This window comes from Eleginops maclovinus, chromosome 4 (assembly GCF_036324505.1).
Source record: "Eleginops maclovinus isolate JMC-PN-2008 ecotype Puerto Natales chromosome 4, JC_Emac_rtc_rv5, whole genome shotgun sequence".
Lineage (NCBI taxonomy): Eukaryota > Metazoa > Chordata > Actinopteri > Perciformes > Eleginopidae > Eleginops > Eleginops maclovinus.
In genome coordinates this window covers 9,388,787-9,403,049 of record NC_086352.1, presented here as the reverse complement: position 1 = coordinate 9,403,049, position 14,263 = coordinate 9,388,787, and the positions used below count along the sequence as shown (strand labels likewise).

General features: G+C 42.2%; 1 protein-coding gene across 1 annotated transcript; it reads right to left on the bottom strand.

The window, feature by feature from the left end:
• Positions 1-10,096: 10,096 nt before the first annotated feature.
• On the bottom strand, positions 10,097-13,860 carry irx5a (iroquois homeobox 5a). Its single transcript, XM_063880706.1, is given in 4 exon segments — positions 10,097-10,844; positions 10,846-11,089; positions 11,754-12,159; positions 13,039-13,860. Coding segments are annotated over 4 exon segments (1,341 nt in total). The 5' UTR covers positions 13,282-13,860; the 3' UTR covers positions 10,097-10,396.
• Positions 13,861-14,263: the final 403 nt, after the last annotated feature.

The window sequence follows — 14,263 nt, the reverse complement described above, 5'->3', positions numbered from 1 at the left end:
GCAAAGAATTTGCAAATGCTCCTAGAACAAATCCTGCACAACACACATCCAGAGAGTAAAGCTCGGGTATGGAAGCTGAAGCGTCATTCATTAAAATTCCAGGATTCCCACAGGCGACAGGCAGTGTGATTATTGGTGATATATGTAAGTGAACCTGCTGACCGTTCAATGTGTTTTTAATAGGAGAACATTCTTTTTTTTTTAACGTGCATTCTGGAAATACCCGCAAACTGCATAACAGGAAGTATTAACTGTTCCCATTTGGCATACTGCATGCAGTACAATAAGTCCTACTATATGCACACTTGTCACAGAATGGAAATGACTTGTGAAGCAAAACACCCACTTAGAAACTTCATTTTCTACGCCATTTTTCACTCTGTTGATTCCATCTTTTGTTTAATAACCACTTTCCTCTTCTCCCTTTTTATTCTGCTTTACGATGAAACATGCTCATGAAAAATGTATCGCTGTGATCTGCATATGCCGATTCCCCTGATTGGGTTGCCGTCTCTTGTTTTGAGAGACAGGGAATGAAAGCAATATCAGGCAGGCTCTGAGTGAATCTCAATTTCTCCATTTGACAAATGCATTTCATCTCCCATCATGCCAGCGGAAGAGGTTATCAGAGCCTGATCGGCCTCTCCATCAGACAGAAGGAGGGAGAGAGCAAGGGGAAGGGCGATGAATATTTAAAGAACTTTAACTGGTTACATTTAATGTTAAACGCATGAGAGCCAAAGCACCAATATTTTTTTTTTTTTTTTGCTTGGGCTTCTCACTCTGCTTGCAAAGACTTTATATGGCTTCTAATTTTACCAAATTCTAGGGTTATGATATATGGGTAAATTACATGCATGTTATTTGAGGGGGGAACTGTGGCGTGTGCTATTTTGCACTGCACGCTTAGAGAGAACCACCATCCGTGCAAAACTAGAAAGAGACAGAAAGTGAGCTTTCTCTGAAAACTTATGTCATCAAGCTCTTTCATTATCTAACGTAAACACCCCAGAGATGAACGCTGCCTCGAAGATATGGGGTTATAATTGCTTTTATTGGTTTATTGTGGGAGAGAACGAGCTCTTTGATGTATTTAAGGGACCGACCTAATGAATCAGTGAATGCAGAAGCAGCCTATCCTGGGAGCTGATCTCAAAGAGGGTGATGTGGGGGTTGGGATGTGTGTTTGTGGTGGTGGTGGTGGTGTTGGGAGGGGGGGGGAAGTTGCAACAATGCGTTCTTTAGTTGCCAGCAATGGTGAACAAGCAAGGACTTAATCAAGCGCAGTTGGCCAAAGAGCAGGGGATAGGAAGGCATGGGGAGTAATCAAGTGTAAACATCCCATACAATGTTGAACGGAGAGATGCGTGACCTCAGAGTTATGGGAGCAGGCTCCAAAGAGGGGGTGGGCTTATTTAGCAAATATGTAGAAGTGCTTTTGACCCCATAGTGACCGCTTTACAAGCTCACTACCAACCACACACACAAACCCACCAGTCATTAATCATCGTTTGCGTTGAGAGCCGGCCTCGTTTGAACTGAATAACGCTGCACGGTGAACATGGCGCCTCCTACAGAGATTGTGTACTTGCTGATTTTTGTTGACTCATTACAATGTCTTTGTAGCTGCTTATTTTTCTCCTTCTCTCATTGAGGCTGGTGCACAGGGGGGGGGCTGTGAGAGTTTGTTGTGGAGGGCAGAAGAAGCCATGTGGATCTGGTTACCCCCCTGGCTTTTCCCACAAAAAAGTGATCAGAGACTGAAAGTTGAGAGCATGCGTACCTTGCAGCAGGTTTACTCGCGTTTCCAGTTTAACCTTCTATTAAACTGTCCATTGTGTTCCCCCTCTGCCAACAGACCCTCCTCTACATTCTCATGCCCATCAGGTCATCCAGGTTAACAGCCAGAGGGAGGAATCAGGGAGGAGGGCAACATTATCTCATCGCTGCCCCTCTGTTGCCCTGGAGCCTGCGCAACACATTGGAAGAAAGGGAGAGAAGTATATACTACAACCGTTTGATGAGCAGCAGGGCAATAAATTCATTAATCATCATTATATGCCTCATCAAACTCTTTGCCAGCCTCTCCATGGGAGTTACACAAATTAGCCAGTGAAAAAAGCAGTAATTTTAGTGGAGCTAGGTAAGTGCTTTTTGATTGCTTTCTTGAACAATGCTTCCCCTGACAAGCTAATAAATCAGATCTTTCTATGCTTAAAGTGCAGCTACTGTGAACCCAATCTAAGCTTCCCAAACAAAAAAAAGGGAGTCTGTGTGGGACAAGGGTTTTTTTTTTACTACAGCCTAAGCTCTTTCACAGATTTGTTTTGGATTCCTCTTCTTTATTGTGCGACAAAGAGGCCCGGCTACAAAGCTTTTGATAACTGAATGAACTGCTGTTATGTCTCTAGATGCAACCAGGGGATTTTCTCATATTGGATCAAAATAACCTCATGTTTGACTTGAGATGAGCCAACAGTGACCATATGGTGCTAAATTCAATTTGCTCCTTTTCTTCCTTTCTTTTCTTTCTTTTGCTAGTCTGTGTTTGAACATATTAGCCCGAGTGCAACACATAGACAGACGTATATAGCTGCCAGTTTTCGTCTATACAGAGAATCCTAGCTGGCAGGTGATGCATACCTACTACAGCGATCATATCCTTCCATCCAGATGGCCATTCCATGGAAGACCAACAAATCATCCATCAGACTGGAAACGACTCCTTTATTGAAAATGAGGTCAATGGAAGATTTGAGCCTGGTTTGTGGCTGGCCTTGTTAGCCTCCTCCAGGTATTAGCGGCTCCCGGTTAGTGCGTAAGATGGGAGGTCTCATGTGGGAAGGAGTGCAGTTGGAGGGGTTACCTAAAAAGGGGGGTGTAGTTAGGGGTGGTCTTTATCTGTTTAAAGCCCCTCTCTGATGAGATTACCTATTGGAGTTGGCTGTGAACCATGCTGTTAATCAGGGTGCAGCGGCCAACACACTCCCACTGGCACGCAGCCACCGCTTTTTTATTTTTTTTGGATGGATGGAAGAAAAAGAAACTACTGCATTTGTTCTTTATATCTGTAATCATCCGCTGTGTCTGAAGCATTTAGGTGTCAAGTGTTACACGAGCAAGCATAGTCATGAACTAAGCTGATTTGTTTATGTTTAGAATGGGCTGCCATCTAATTTGTCTGTTGAATGAGAAACCCGAACAGCTATATGCGTGTACCAATTCCAGAGAAGCCAGTGTGTTGCCTCCTGATTGGATAGCTTTAGGGTTGCATCACTCACAGGCAAATTACTGAATTAGCATTGGGACGCTGTTGGGCCAATGCCACCTTCTTCCCTCATTGTGCGGGAGTTGAGGGCCGGTCTGTAGCCGAGAGTTCTCAATGAGTCCAGCCGTCTCCTCGCCCCTCCTCATTAACGTTCTCTCCACACAACGCTGAACTGAGCACGGCTCAAAATAACTTGGGGAGGAGGGGGAAGAAGAAAGAAAAAAAAAAAGGCAGTGCCCCGTTTATCTCCATCTTGGGAACTGATCCAATTAAGTAAGTGCCCATTTGCATCCATCAGACTACACCAAACTGGGAGGAAAAGTGGAAAGCTCGGAGCAAACAAAAGGGCCAGCAGTGAGAAAAAGGTCCATTTGTTGTGCAAGGTGGTTTGGAGAGGGTAAAGTGTCCCAGATGAACGGTGCATAATGGTAATGTTACAGGCAGTGTATGTGTCGGTGCTTGTGTTGGAGCAAGTGTGTGTGAGCGCGGGCATTATAGCGGTCATTAGGACAGATATCTGTGTGGTAATGTGCAGCAGATGTTGAGAAGAAAGGGATCATTTAAAAAGGGCAAATGTAAATAAACAGTCAGGCAGCTCGGTCCCCCTCCTCCCTCCTGGACCCTCTGAAGTCACTGAAAGAAAACAGTTCATTAATCTTCATCACAACCATACAAAGTGTAATATCATAGGGCATTATCACAGATTTATTGACTTTTTCTTAATGTTTCCTCTCAAACCACATCCTTTTTTAAGCAAATGTACAAAGATGCTAACCCTGGTGTAGGAATAGATCAATACTACATGGGTGTTAAGTCATATTATCAAAAATGGGCAATATGAAGACGTGTAATCACACAATCTGTTATCAAATACCCCGATAATGATATTGCAACAATATTTTAGGTGTGACTATGGGCTCTGGGGTTGTTTGTGTGTCATGTATACGTTAGCATTAGACGTTGTTTGCATGGTTGAAACATGTTGTATTTTTTTAGGCTGATAAGTATTTGTCATTGAATTTAAAATATTAAAAAACATTTGTCTTTTGCATAATGAAATGTTTATTATCTTTCATTTAACAGCAATTATGGATCAGCCATATATTAAAAATCACAATATTGTAGGGTCGACTTTTGTTGTTTTACAAAGTCTTTACCCAATGAGCTTTTTAGATACATAATCTTCATCAATGTTGGCTAAGTAGCTCAAATTAAGTAAGAAATGCACATCACTTTACTGTAATGCAGCCCTTAGAACCAGGAAAAGACCCCTTGTGCAGTATTACAATATCCTAAATGTAAGAAGATATAATGTCACATATCCCCATATTTATATATTACCCAGCTCTGATAGGCATGGTGAAAACGACTTAGGAAGATGGTTGCATTGTATAAAGTTGCACCGTGTTGTCACTAAACCCAGGCATTAGTTTGTGTGTCTGCAGTGGCCATGCTGAACTTGCTCACCTTGTGCCCAGAGTGAGGGAGGAGCCGGGCGAGGGTACAGTCGCAGAGTCGGAGGAGGAAGAAGCTGCCGGTGTCTCCACCTCCAGACTGGATGCACACACTTACTGCTCTGTGGCTGTGCATACCTGAGGGGCTTTGGCATGGAGTTTGAGTCCCTTTCTGTGCATGTGTGTGTGTCTGTGTGCACGTCACCTTCTCCAGGGCAGGGCAGGGCAGAGCAGAAACCCCCTCCCCACCACACCGTGTGAGCGCCAGTGAGCCCTTACATGGCCACTGAACACAGACCCTTTGCAGTCACAGGGTCAGAAGCTCACGCCACACTGCTGTCAGAGCAGATTGGTCAATGAGCAGCGCCTTTCAAGGAGGCAGGGTGCTCACAGTCTGGCTCTGTGGGTATTTGTGTGTGTTATGTCATTCATACATTAAAATGAGACAACTTGTTTGCATGATTCAAACACTTTGGATAATTTAGACTGATCATGTAATCTTCGTTGAATTTAAATGATGAAAAAACCTATATTTTTTTGTTTTGCATAATGGCATTTATAAATCCAACCATACCTAAATGGAGGTTTTATTTACCACTGGAACTGAATCCCTCTTTTCTCCCAACCTCAACCCCTGGCCTCTCAGGACCTCATAGTTCATCACTCTTCGTTAATGTTTTTTTTCCCCCCTTTTTTCCCCTTCTTCATAGAAATGTTTTATTTATGTTGGGGGGAGGACACTTAAACCATCTCACAGCTGAAAATTACACGTGTAATCTGTCCCAGAGGAACTCCATGGAGAAATAGAAAAACAGTCCGTGAAGTGCAAAAAAACAGTGGTAAATCACTCTCTGCCACCTTATCCGGGTCGCTTTGCAGTGTGTCCAGGACCGTTTTATAACTCCACTTAACAGGAGCGCTGGAGGTGCAGAGGTTTCAGACTTGTTACCTTTACGTGATTTCATTTTCCCCAAAAGGTAGGTGGATACACACCCATTTCAAAAGGTAATTGTTTGATTCCAAGTATTATGAAATTTGTTTTACAAGTTGTTGTGCCCAAACTTGACACGTATCCTGTCAATACAAGTCTCATAGTCTCGCCTGAGGACTAAAGCATAACTATTGTCCTTAATTAGCCTTCTCATTAAGGAAATGATGATTAAATAGCGATGAGTAGTCACTGAACTCCTCACTGAGCCTCGCTCAAGAACTCCTTACAATTTAGATATTAACCAGAAAGATCCTGAATACTCATATTCCAATCGTTCATTATGCAAGTATTGCAGAAATCAGGGCAGCATTTGTTATAGTGAAATTATTAATTGCAACCCTATAAGGGAAGAAATCTCCCTATAAATATGAGTATGCCTCAGACACAGCTGGCCCCTGTAAAACAGTATAGCTACTGATATTTGCTTTGAAGTTGAAGGCTGATTTTGAAGAGCAATAGTGAAAATCCAGTGGAAACAAAGATCTCAACAGCCGCCTGCATTTTAGTCACAGATATGATGCCCTCCTTTTATTTCAAACCACTTTTTATACCGCATTAGGCATTGCTGATCACACCCCTCGCAAATAATCTGTGCAGGTCAAGTACAGCTGGTGTCTATTTACACATTTGCGCTGAATTTGACCCCCATCTCTCCATGTGTTGTATGGTGTGTAGACGGACGTTTTATCAGAAGGCTGTTTATGCGGAGCATCGTTTGGTCCGCTGAGTAATCCCTCAGTGATATTGGGGGTGTTTTATCAGCAGGTTCTGGTTTCACCTTGTGGTCTGACATACAGTAGCGTTTGAGTTCACAGAGCTGTCCAGTGGCAGGTGTCTAATCTGTTTGCTCCACAGCTCCAAGTCTTTTCACAAGTCTGCCCCTGCAGCGGATCTCCTGCCAAACGACCGTGTGTTTGGGTAAAGTGATATCCAGTAGATTGCCACGCAGCCACGCAAATAGCATTTTATGTAAACAATGTGGTTACGTATTTTGAAATATATTAGAATGTCTTTTCCAGCCGGTGCTATGGATTTAGCGTGAACATGTGCATGCATACATTTATTTTCAGGAAAAAATAGTGGTTGACATTTATATCGCATTTCTTTATTTTTATTTTCCTCCTTTAAAATCCTTGACAGAAAAAAACTAACGTTAACTTACGTGACTTTACTTGTGATAAACTTGCACACTAGGCTGCACAGATAATTACAATATTAGAGGGATTACGGGGCCACAGATGCCATACTTAACTTTCACTTCATTAGATCCTTCCCTAAAGTGTGGAAAACAAACAAGAAACCACGGTTTACTCTTGTTATTCATTAGTCTTATATTAGCACTATTTTCAGTCACCACTGAAAGTCTCCCTGATGACAACAAACACACCGAAGTACAAATGTCGTATCTACTTTTAGAGTAAATATGCATAAACCGGCGGAGAAGTTTGTTTTTCTGTAGGTGAGAAATAACACGATTTTATTTTTCTCGTTTGTATTGATGGAAAAATACACATTTACTAATGATGCATTAATTCGATTTTGCACGTTTTGGCGAACATTTACAGTTGACTTGTTTTTTGTCTAAGCAGCGATATTAAATTATTTTAGTATATGTAAAGTATAGCAGTGAGTTGCGGCCCTTACACTTCATGTAAAGCCAGTGGCCTTTTATTCTCAGTTTTGGTGAACAAAAAAAAAAGTGCAATTGATATGAGTAATAAGGATCATTTTTTTCCCAAACATCCCGGATTGTGCTTGTGAATGCTCAACAGTAACAAAGTCGGAGTGAAGGGTACAGACCTTATCCTCCTCTTTTCTCTTCTGCTTCTTCTGCTGTCGGATTATTTCCCCCATTTTCACACGTGGGAACGGTTTCACCCCTACTTAGTATTCTCGCATTGTAGCAATCCCAACAATGAACCGACACGCCATTCAGGCGAAGGGGAAGCCAGGGACCAAGTTGTATAAAGTTGCAGAGAGCATCTCCCCTGCAGGCTACCATCCTCTGATGGAGAACCAGGCTTCAGTAATCATGGGGTTAATTGACTGGCTTTCATCACATCCAGGAATAGAACAAGTGTAATCCAAGATCGAATATATATATATTTTAATTAGTGAGTCTCTTTTTTTTCATTTCCACTTCGCGTTACGGTAAATTTAAATACAGTGACATCAAATAAGCTTTGTATATATGCTATACAAATATAATATGTTCTCTTAACTTCTCCTTGTATTAACTTAAACCATTACCTTTCTCACAAGGCATAATACTAATAAAATGTATAATAATAATATGCTAATCAAATTGACAAAAACTCAGCTGTTTTCTCCAACATTGGGCAGAAACAGAGCTAAATGCTTGGGGGACATAGATTATATAAAATAAACGAATAATATGTCCGCCAAATGCTTTGCATTTAAAACAAATCAAGATATTTCAATAATTAGAAGAAAGGCAGACCTTTTCATGCCAGGTCAGGAACTAGTTTCATCAGCAACTAGATCATCCTCCCAACATTTCCCCGTGTATTCATAAATCCGAATGGCATCATCACCTGGCACCATTGTAACCCCCACACCCCCTCGCCACACACACACACAACACACACACACACACACACACACACACACACACACACACCACCCTAACGTGAACAACCAATTTGACGTATAAACGTCACAGTATTTACCTATAGTCCCACACAGATGATTTACACCGCAGGAACAGTGTGTAATAATGTCCCCCTGAAACATTACTTTTACAATCAATTCTGAGAAAACAACGCAATCTCTAATAAAAGTGTAATACTCTCTGAGGGGACATTGCATCGAACAGTCAATCCCCCGGGGATCAGCTGAGAAAAAACATAATTATGCTATTTAGCCGGCTGATGTGTCGCAATCACTGCTCCAGCACACTCTGTCAGATTAAAATAGAGGGCCCGAATAGAGGACATTAAGGCTGAGGGAATTACAGAAACCTCAGGGGAGTTCTCAAATTGGAGAGGGGGAAAGTAAACTATAGAGATTAATGGCAGCCATAAACAAGAGCATGCTGTCCCACTTCAGTGGAGGTCAACAATAACAACATTAATAATCATAATAGTAATCATTATAATAATAATAATAATAATAATAATAATAATAATAATAATAATAATAATAATAATGATAATAAATCAGTGTCTCTTGAAATGTACTGATATAACAACTGAAACAACGAATGTTTAAAAAGCATATATAACAAATACAAATAGGCCCTTATAGCTCTTAGTTGTCTAAAACTGTTCCTGTGTTAACACGGTGTCAATATAATATTTAACAAAACAAATGATGATCATCGTAATCATTTTGATAAATTGTTGAGTTTTTAGAAAAAGAAAACAAAAATCTTCGAATTCATATTTAAATCTTAATTAACCATCAGCTAGTAAAAGTCTTATGTTCAGTGTGCCTGAGAAATATCCAGTTTCTTTTTTGTTCTGCATATCGGTCAAGCATCTTGCTTTTTTCCCTCCATTCGTCAAAGTTGCTATAATCCTCATAATAACTGTGATCATTATACGTGCCCGATTGGCTCCACTCCTTTTTAACCAGGCCATTTGATCAGGGATGGGTTTCCGTGACGGATTAACAAAGAGTCCCCCTGAAATTAGGAGCAAGTGTGACACCTACCTGCAGAAGTTGGAAGAGTTAGAGGACAGTGCTACCGGCTGCACACTCTGTGCATGATCTCCCTTTTCTCCAAACACCAGTGTTTCACATCCAACGCGCCATTAAAGAGACTCTCCATTAATGATATATAATAGGGCAGTATGTTCTAAATGCATGGCCGCGTCCCTTTTAACAGCTTTGCCACGCCTTGGAAAATAGTAATGAGTTCTAAATTTGGCATAAAATCGAGCTCATTACCGGAGTTCACCACCTGATTGCTCTGCATAAAACACGATAGGTAATTGGGTTAAATGACTGCTTCTCGGTGTTGTTATTATATCAATATCCACTTTTAGAAACGTGCTCAAGGAAGAAAAAGAGGCCCTCGAATTCAAGGAGAAAATAAACTGGTGAAAAGCCATGGACCAAAAATATACTTCCGTGTTGTTTCCAACATTTTTCATTCACAAAAAAACCCTATAATATTTGCACCACAACGAAGCTGAACCCTTTTATTGTTTAGATTTTCCACCATCCTTGGCTGAATGTAGGCCTTTTCTTTCAAGTTTGTCTCGCTTCCACAATATTTTTGAAATGATAATTACCATTGAAGCATCTGTCACGGTGCAAAATTGAATTAATATTTCGCATATATTAATTGGCCTTGAAGCACTTCAGACACGTTGGCAATGCAAACTGCTCCCCCAAAATAATCGCTTCACAAGCATGTATTTTTTTTTCTCCATAATTTACTTCAAAGATAGTGTGTTGTCCATTTTAAATACAAAAATGCTACATTAAATATACATGTTAGTCTTTAATACAAATAGACTCAGGCGGCTGCAGCGATTAAGACCATTCTTGTTACATTTTAGGATAAACCATTCAGGAACTAAAATTTTGAAGATAAGCATTTACTCAGAAAATAAGTGTTCTCAGAATTTCATCATTGTTCTTTTTTTCTTTTTTTTTAATGCAACCACAAAAAATAAATAAAAGTCCGCTGTGAGTGGGAAAAATATTCAGGTATTAAATGTTTGACATACCTTTCTTTAGTTCATAAGGGGAGTCTTTACAAAGATCTACCTGCGTTTGGCCTCTGACTTTCTGGCTCTCTCTTACCAAAGCCTCTGCTCTATTTAACACAGTCTGGTTTAATCCATTGAAATGTGCCGTGGAGCCCGAGCCGTGGTTACTGTGAAGATGTCCAAAACTGCCACCATAGTTCGTGTAACCGGGGTAGAAAGGGGAGGTGTAGTAGAGAGGCCTGGATAGGACCGTGCTGTTGGGGAGTGGGCACTGGGGGGAGGACCGTGATGGTGAAGCGTTGGTGCCCACTATTGCGCTATGACCCAACGCGGGGCCAGCCTGTGGCGCCTCCTTACACCTGTCCGAGGACGTGGCGATCTCCGCAAGGGACCACAGTTTGGGTTTGGGGGCCGAAGGGGGCGAGTGGATAACAGAGGTCACGTTGCTCGGTTGGCGCATGGCTCAAATCTGACGGCTTGTCTTGTTGTTGCGCAACGGCCTGGTTCCCCCGGGGCACCGACGAGGGAGACGAAGTGGTCGGTTTGGCGGAATCCGGCAGCAGCAACTGTGTAGTCCGCTGATCCTCCTGCTCTTTTAACTCCGAGTCGCTCAGGAGGGGATCCGAGTCTTTGCCATGGTTCTCCTCTTTAAATCTGTCACAGCCTATGTCCCCTGGGTTCAGCAGTTTATGATCTAAAGCACAAATAAAGAAAGGAGTTATTGCCAAATAAGCGTGACATTATATCGTGGATAAAACGGTAACATGTGTTTTAGGTAATCGCAAGCACCAATGCAAACTGAAATTGGATATATAGAAATAATTACTGCTATTTATGCACGTTTCCATTCACAACAAGTATTGCATGTGCTATAAATGTCCCTCGTAAAAATGTGTGCCAGCATTAAAAGGTAACTGCACTGCTCTATAATTATTAAAGAACATCAACAGTGTGGGAGAGTGTTGGCTATTTTAATTTCCCCAAATATTTTCACTATCAAATATGATCGTGTCGTATCAGTGTTTATGATAATAAGCCTTTAACACGCGTTTAAATAATGGAACATAATGATCATACAAAGGCAATATTTTTAAGCCGAATACCCGGCGCAATACACCAGCTGTATCCTTATTATGCAGTTAAAGATAAATTGGCTGCTAAACACTTTGCGTCACCAGCAATTTCAGCCCCTGAGAAGTCAAACGAGGGGAGTTCAAGGTGATTATTATTTAAAGCAATTGTCCCATTATAAATAATATACCACCATTAACCAGCAATCAATTCTGCACCCTGAGTGGAAACGACTGCGATGAAAAATTGATGATTCTTTTTGTGCCTTTTTTCCCTGCAGTACCAACCTGCTTCTGTGTCTGAAGAGTCTCCCTTATCTGTGGGCTTGTTTGGCTCATCGTCGTCATTTTTTTCCAAATCAATATTCTCGTCTTCTTCCTCGTCCTCGCTCCGGTTCCGGGGGGTCCAGGTCATCTTGTTCTCCTTCTTTAGCCTCCTCCTGGCGTTGGCGAACCAGGTGGACACTTGTGTGAGGGTCATTTTGGTGATGATGGCCAACATGATCTTTTCTCCCTTAGTCGGGTAGGGATTTTTACGGTGCTCTCCGAGCCAGGCCTTCAGTGTGGCGGTGGCGTCCCGGGTAGCGTTTTTACGGTACGCTGGGTCACCGTAAGGGTAGGAGCCCAAGGGTGCTGCGTATGGGTGGTATCCTATCGAGCCGGCCATACCCGAAGTGTGGTCATAGGGAGAGCCCTGTTTAACAAAAGACAAATAAAGTATAAAAGTGTTGTCGAAATTATTTTCTAAACTGCTTTAAAATAGTTCAAACTAATTACAGGACACAAACATGAACACGCGCACGCGCATACACCTGCACGCACGCGCGCAAACACACACACACACACACACACACACGAATACTCTGACTTAAATCCACTAGTTCAAGTTTGGAGTTAATGTTTTTTGAGTTTTGCTTGAACCTTCTGCAGATTGTTTGAGATTGGGATTTTGAAATGTGATTTATGTCGCTATGCAAATGTATTATTATATACATGGAATCACCATGCATTGGCTTTTATTATCGCCGTTAAAAATAATACAGCCTGCAATTATCATTAACATTTTGTACGATGGGCCTCACATTCCGTGTCTTTCTTTATGGGAATAGTCTTTGTATTAATATGCCTGTATAGTCGGCTGTGTATGACAAATTACAAATACATTTTCTCAATTTTTTCCCCCGAAATGTACAATATTGAAGTTTTACACCACGCACTTCTTACATGTCTATAATAAATAAATGCAGTGACCTAAATTGCCATGACAAGGCGCGTAGCAGTTAACGTGAAGCCTCGGCAATGCTTTCCTAACTGCTTCCCATAAAAACTACAATTCATTAACGCACCATGTAAAAGCACACCACTCAGTTAAATTGGTTCTGTTTACTCCACAACATGTTGTCTGGACCTGACATTCTGTAATATTATATCCACGCACTCCTCAGTGACGCACATCTCCCTCTTAAATCGCTTGGCTCCGAATGCATAGCGGATATTTCAGGCTTCTATAACGAGTTAATATTGTGGCTTTTGACTTCCTATTAGATTGAATAATCACCTTTAGTTTACTCACCACGTACGAGGTGAATGTGGCAGCTGCTGCCGCGTCTGCACTGTACGATAAGTGGGAGTTGTAGCCCGGAGAGGCGCTGGTGAACGCGGTAGATCCGGCATAGGGGGCAAAAGCAGATCCCGAAGAGGATCTCCCAAGTTCCTCGGTTCTGGGTCCCGATATCACGCTGGTGCTGTACGCAGGGCAGGAATACAGGGCTAGAGAAGCGGACGGCTGGTACAAGTAGCCCTGAGGATACGCCATGCTGGAGCCCGGAGAGTGTAAGCCACTTAACTTGCGCACTTTCCTCCCTTTATTTTCTCATGCGCTGCTGTCGGAGCGCATAGAGCCGTGTGTCTGCAGACCCGCTGTCTGTCCCCCCTTCTAAATGACAATAGTGGAGGCAAAAAGTAAAAGTGGTTTAAATAAAGAGAAGCTTGGATGTTGGATGGATTAATTTTGTTCGCTGTCCGCCACTGCCCGTCGGATGTTTTGTCTGGTTTTGTGTTTCTGTTGCTCTCCTTATCTGAGTTGCACCGTCGCTCTCATGCCCGCGCAGAAGTTTTTTTTTACCCGTCGGACGGGGGCTTTGCTTGGGAAAATGTCCTGCCAAGATGCTAAGTTGAAAAATTGAGGATCCTGACGCCTACTACGCTCCTCCTCTCGGGGTGTAGTCACCGAAGGAAAAAAGGAGAGCTTATGCTGGGTAACCACAGCCCTGCCCAAATCCATGCTCTCTCTCCCCTCTCTCTCTTTCTCTCTCTCTTTCTCTCTCGCTCTCTCGCTTCCTCCTCGCCCCCTCCTTCTCTCGCGTTAACTAACAATCCGTCTCATTCTCTATTTCTCTATTTTTTCCCCCTCTTTAACAAGGCTCGTTGCAGTAAGTCTCAAGTGCGCCTGGCAGCCCCCCTTTGGATGGCGACATCATGCGAGTCTGTCAACTCCCAACTTTCTTCTTTTTTTTTTCTCCAAATACGAAGCCGTCACTTTCACACTTGATCAATAACAAATCGGCTGTTGTGTGCCAGGGATATGGGCTTCCAAGATACCGGCAGGAATTAAAAAGGCGCTCCACTGCTGTGCTCTCTTTTTGTTATTCTTTCTTTGTGCGTAAAAAAAAATATCGTCATTTTATGTATGTGCGTTAAATCAACAGACTGATGCTCGGTGATCTCCGTGCGACTTGTGTTAAAATCCGCAATGGGAGTTTCAAATGGATTATTGTCGACTTCTTAACCAGACGAAT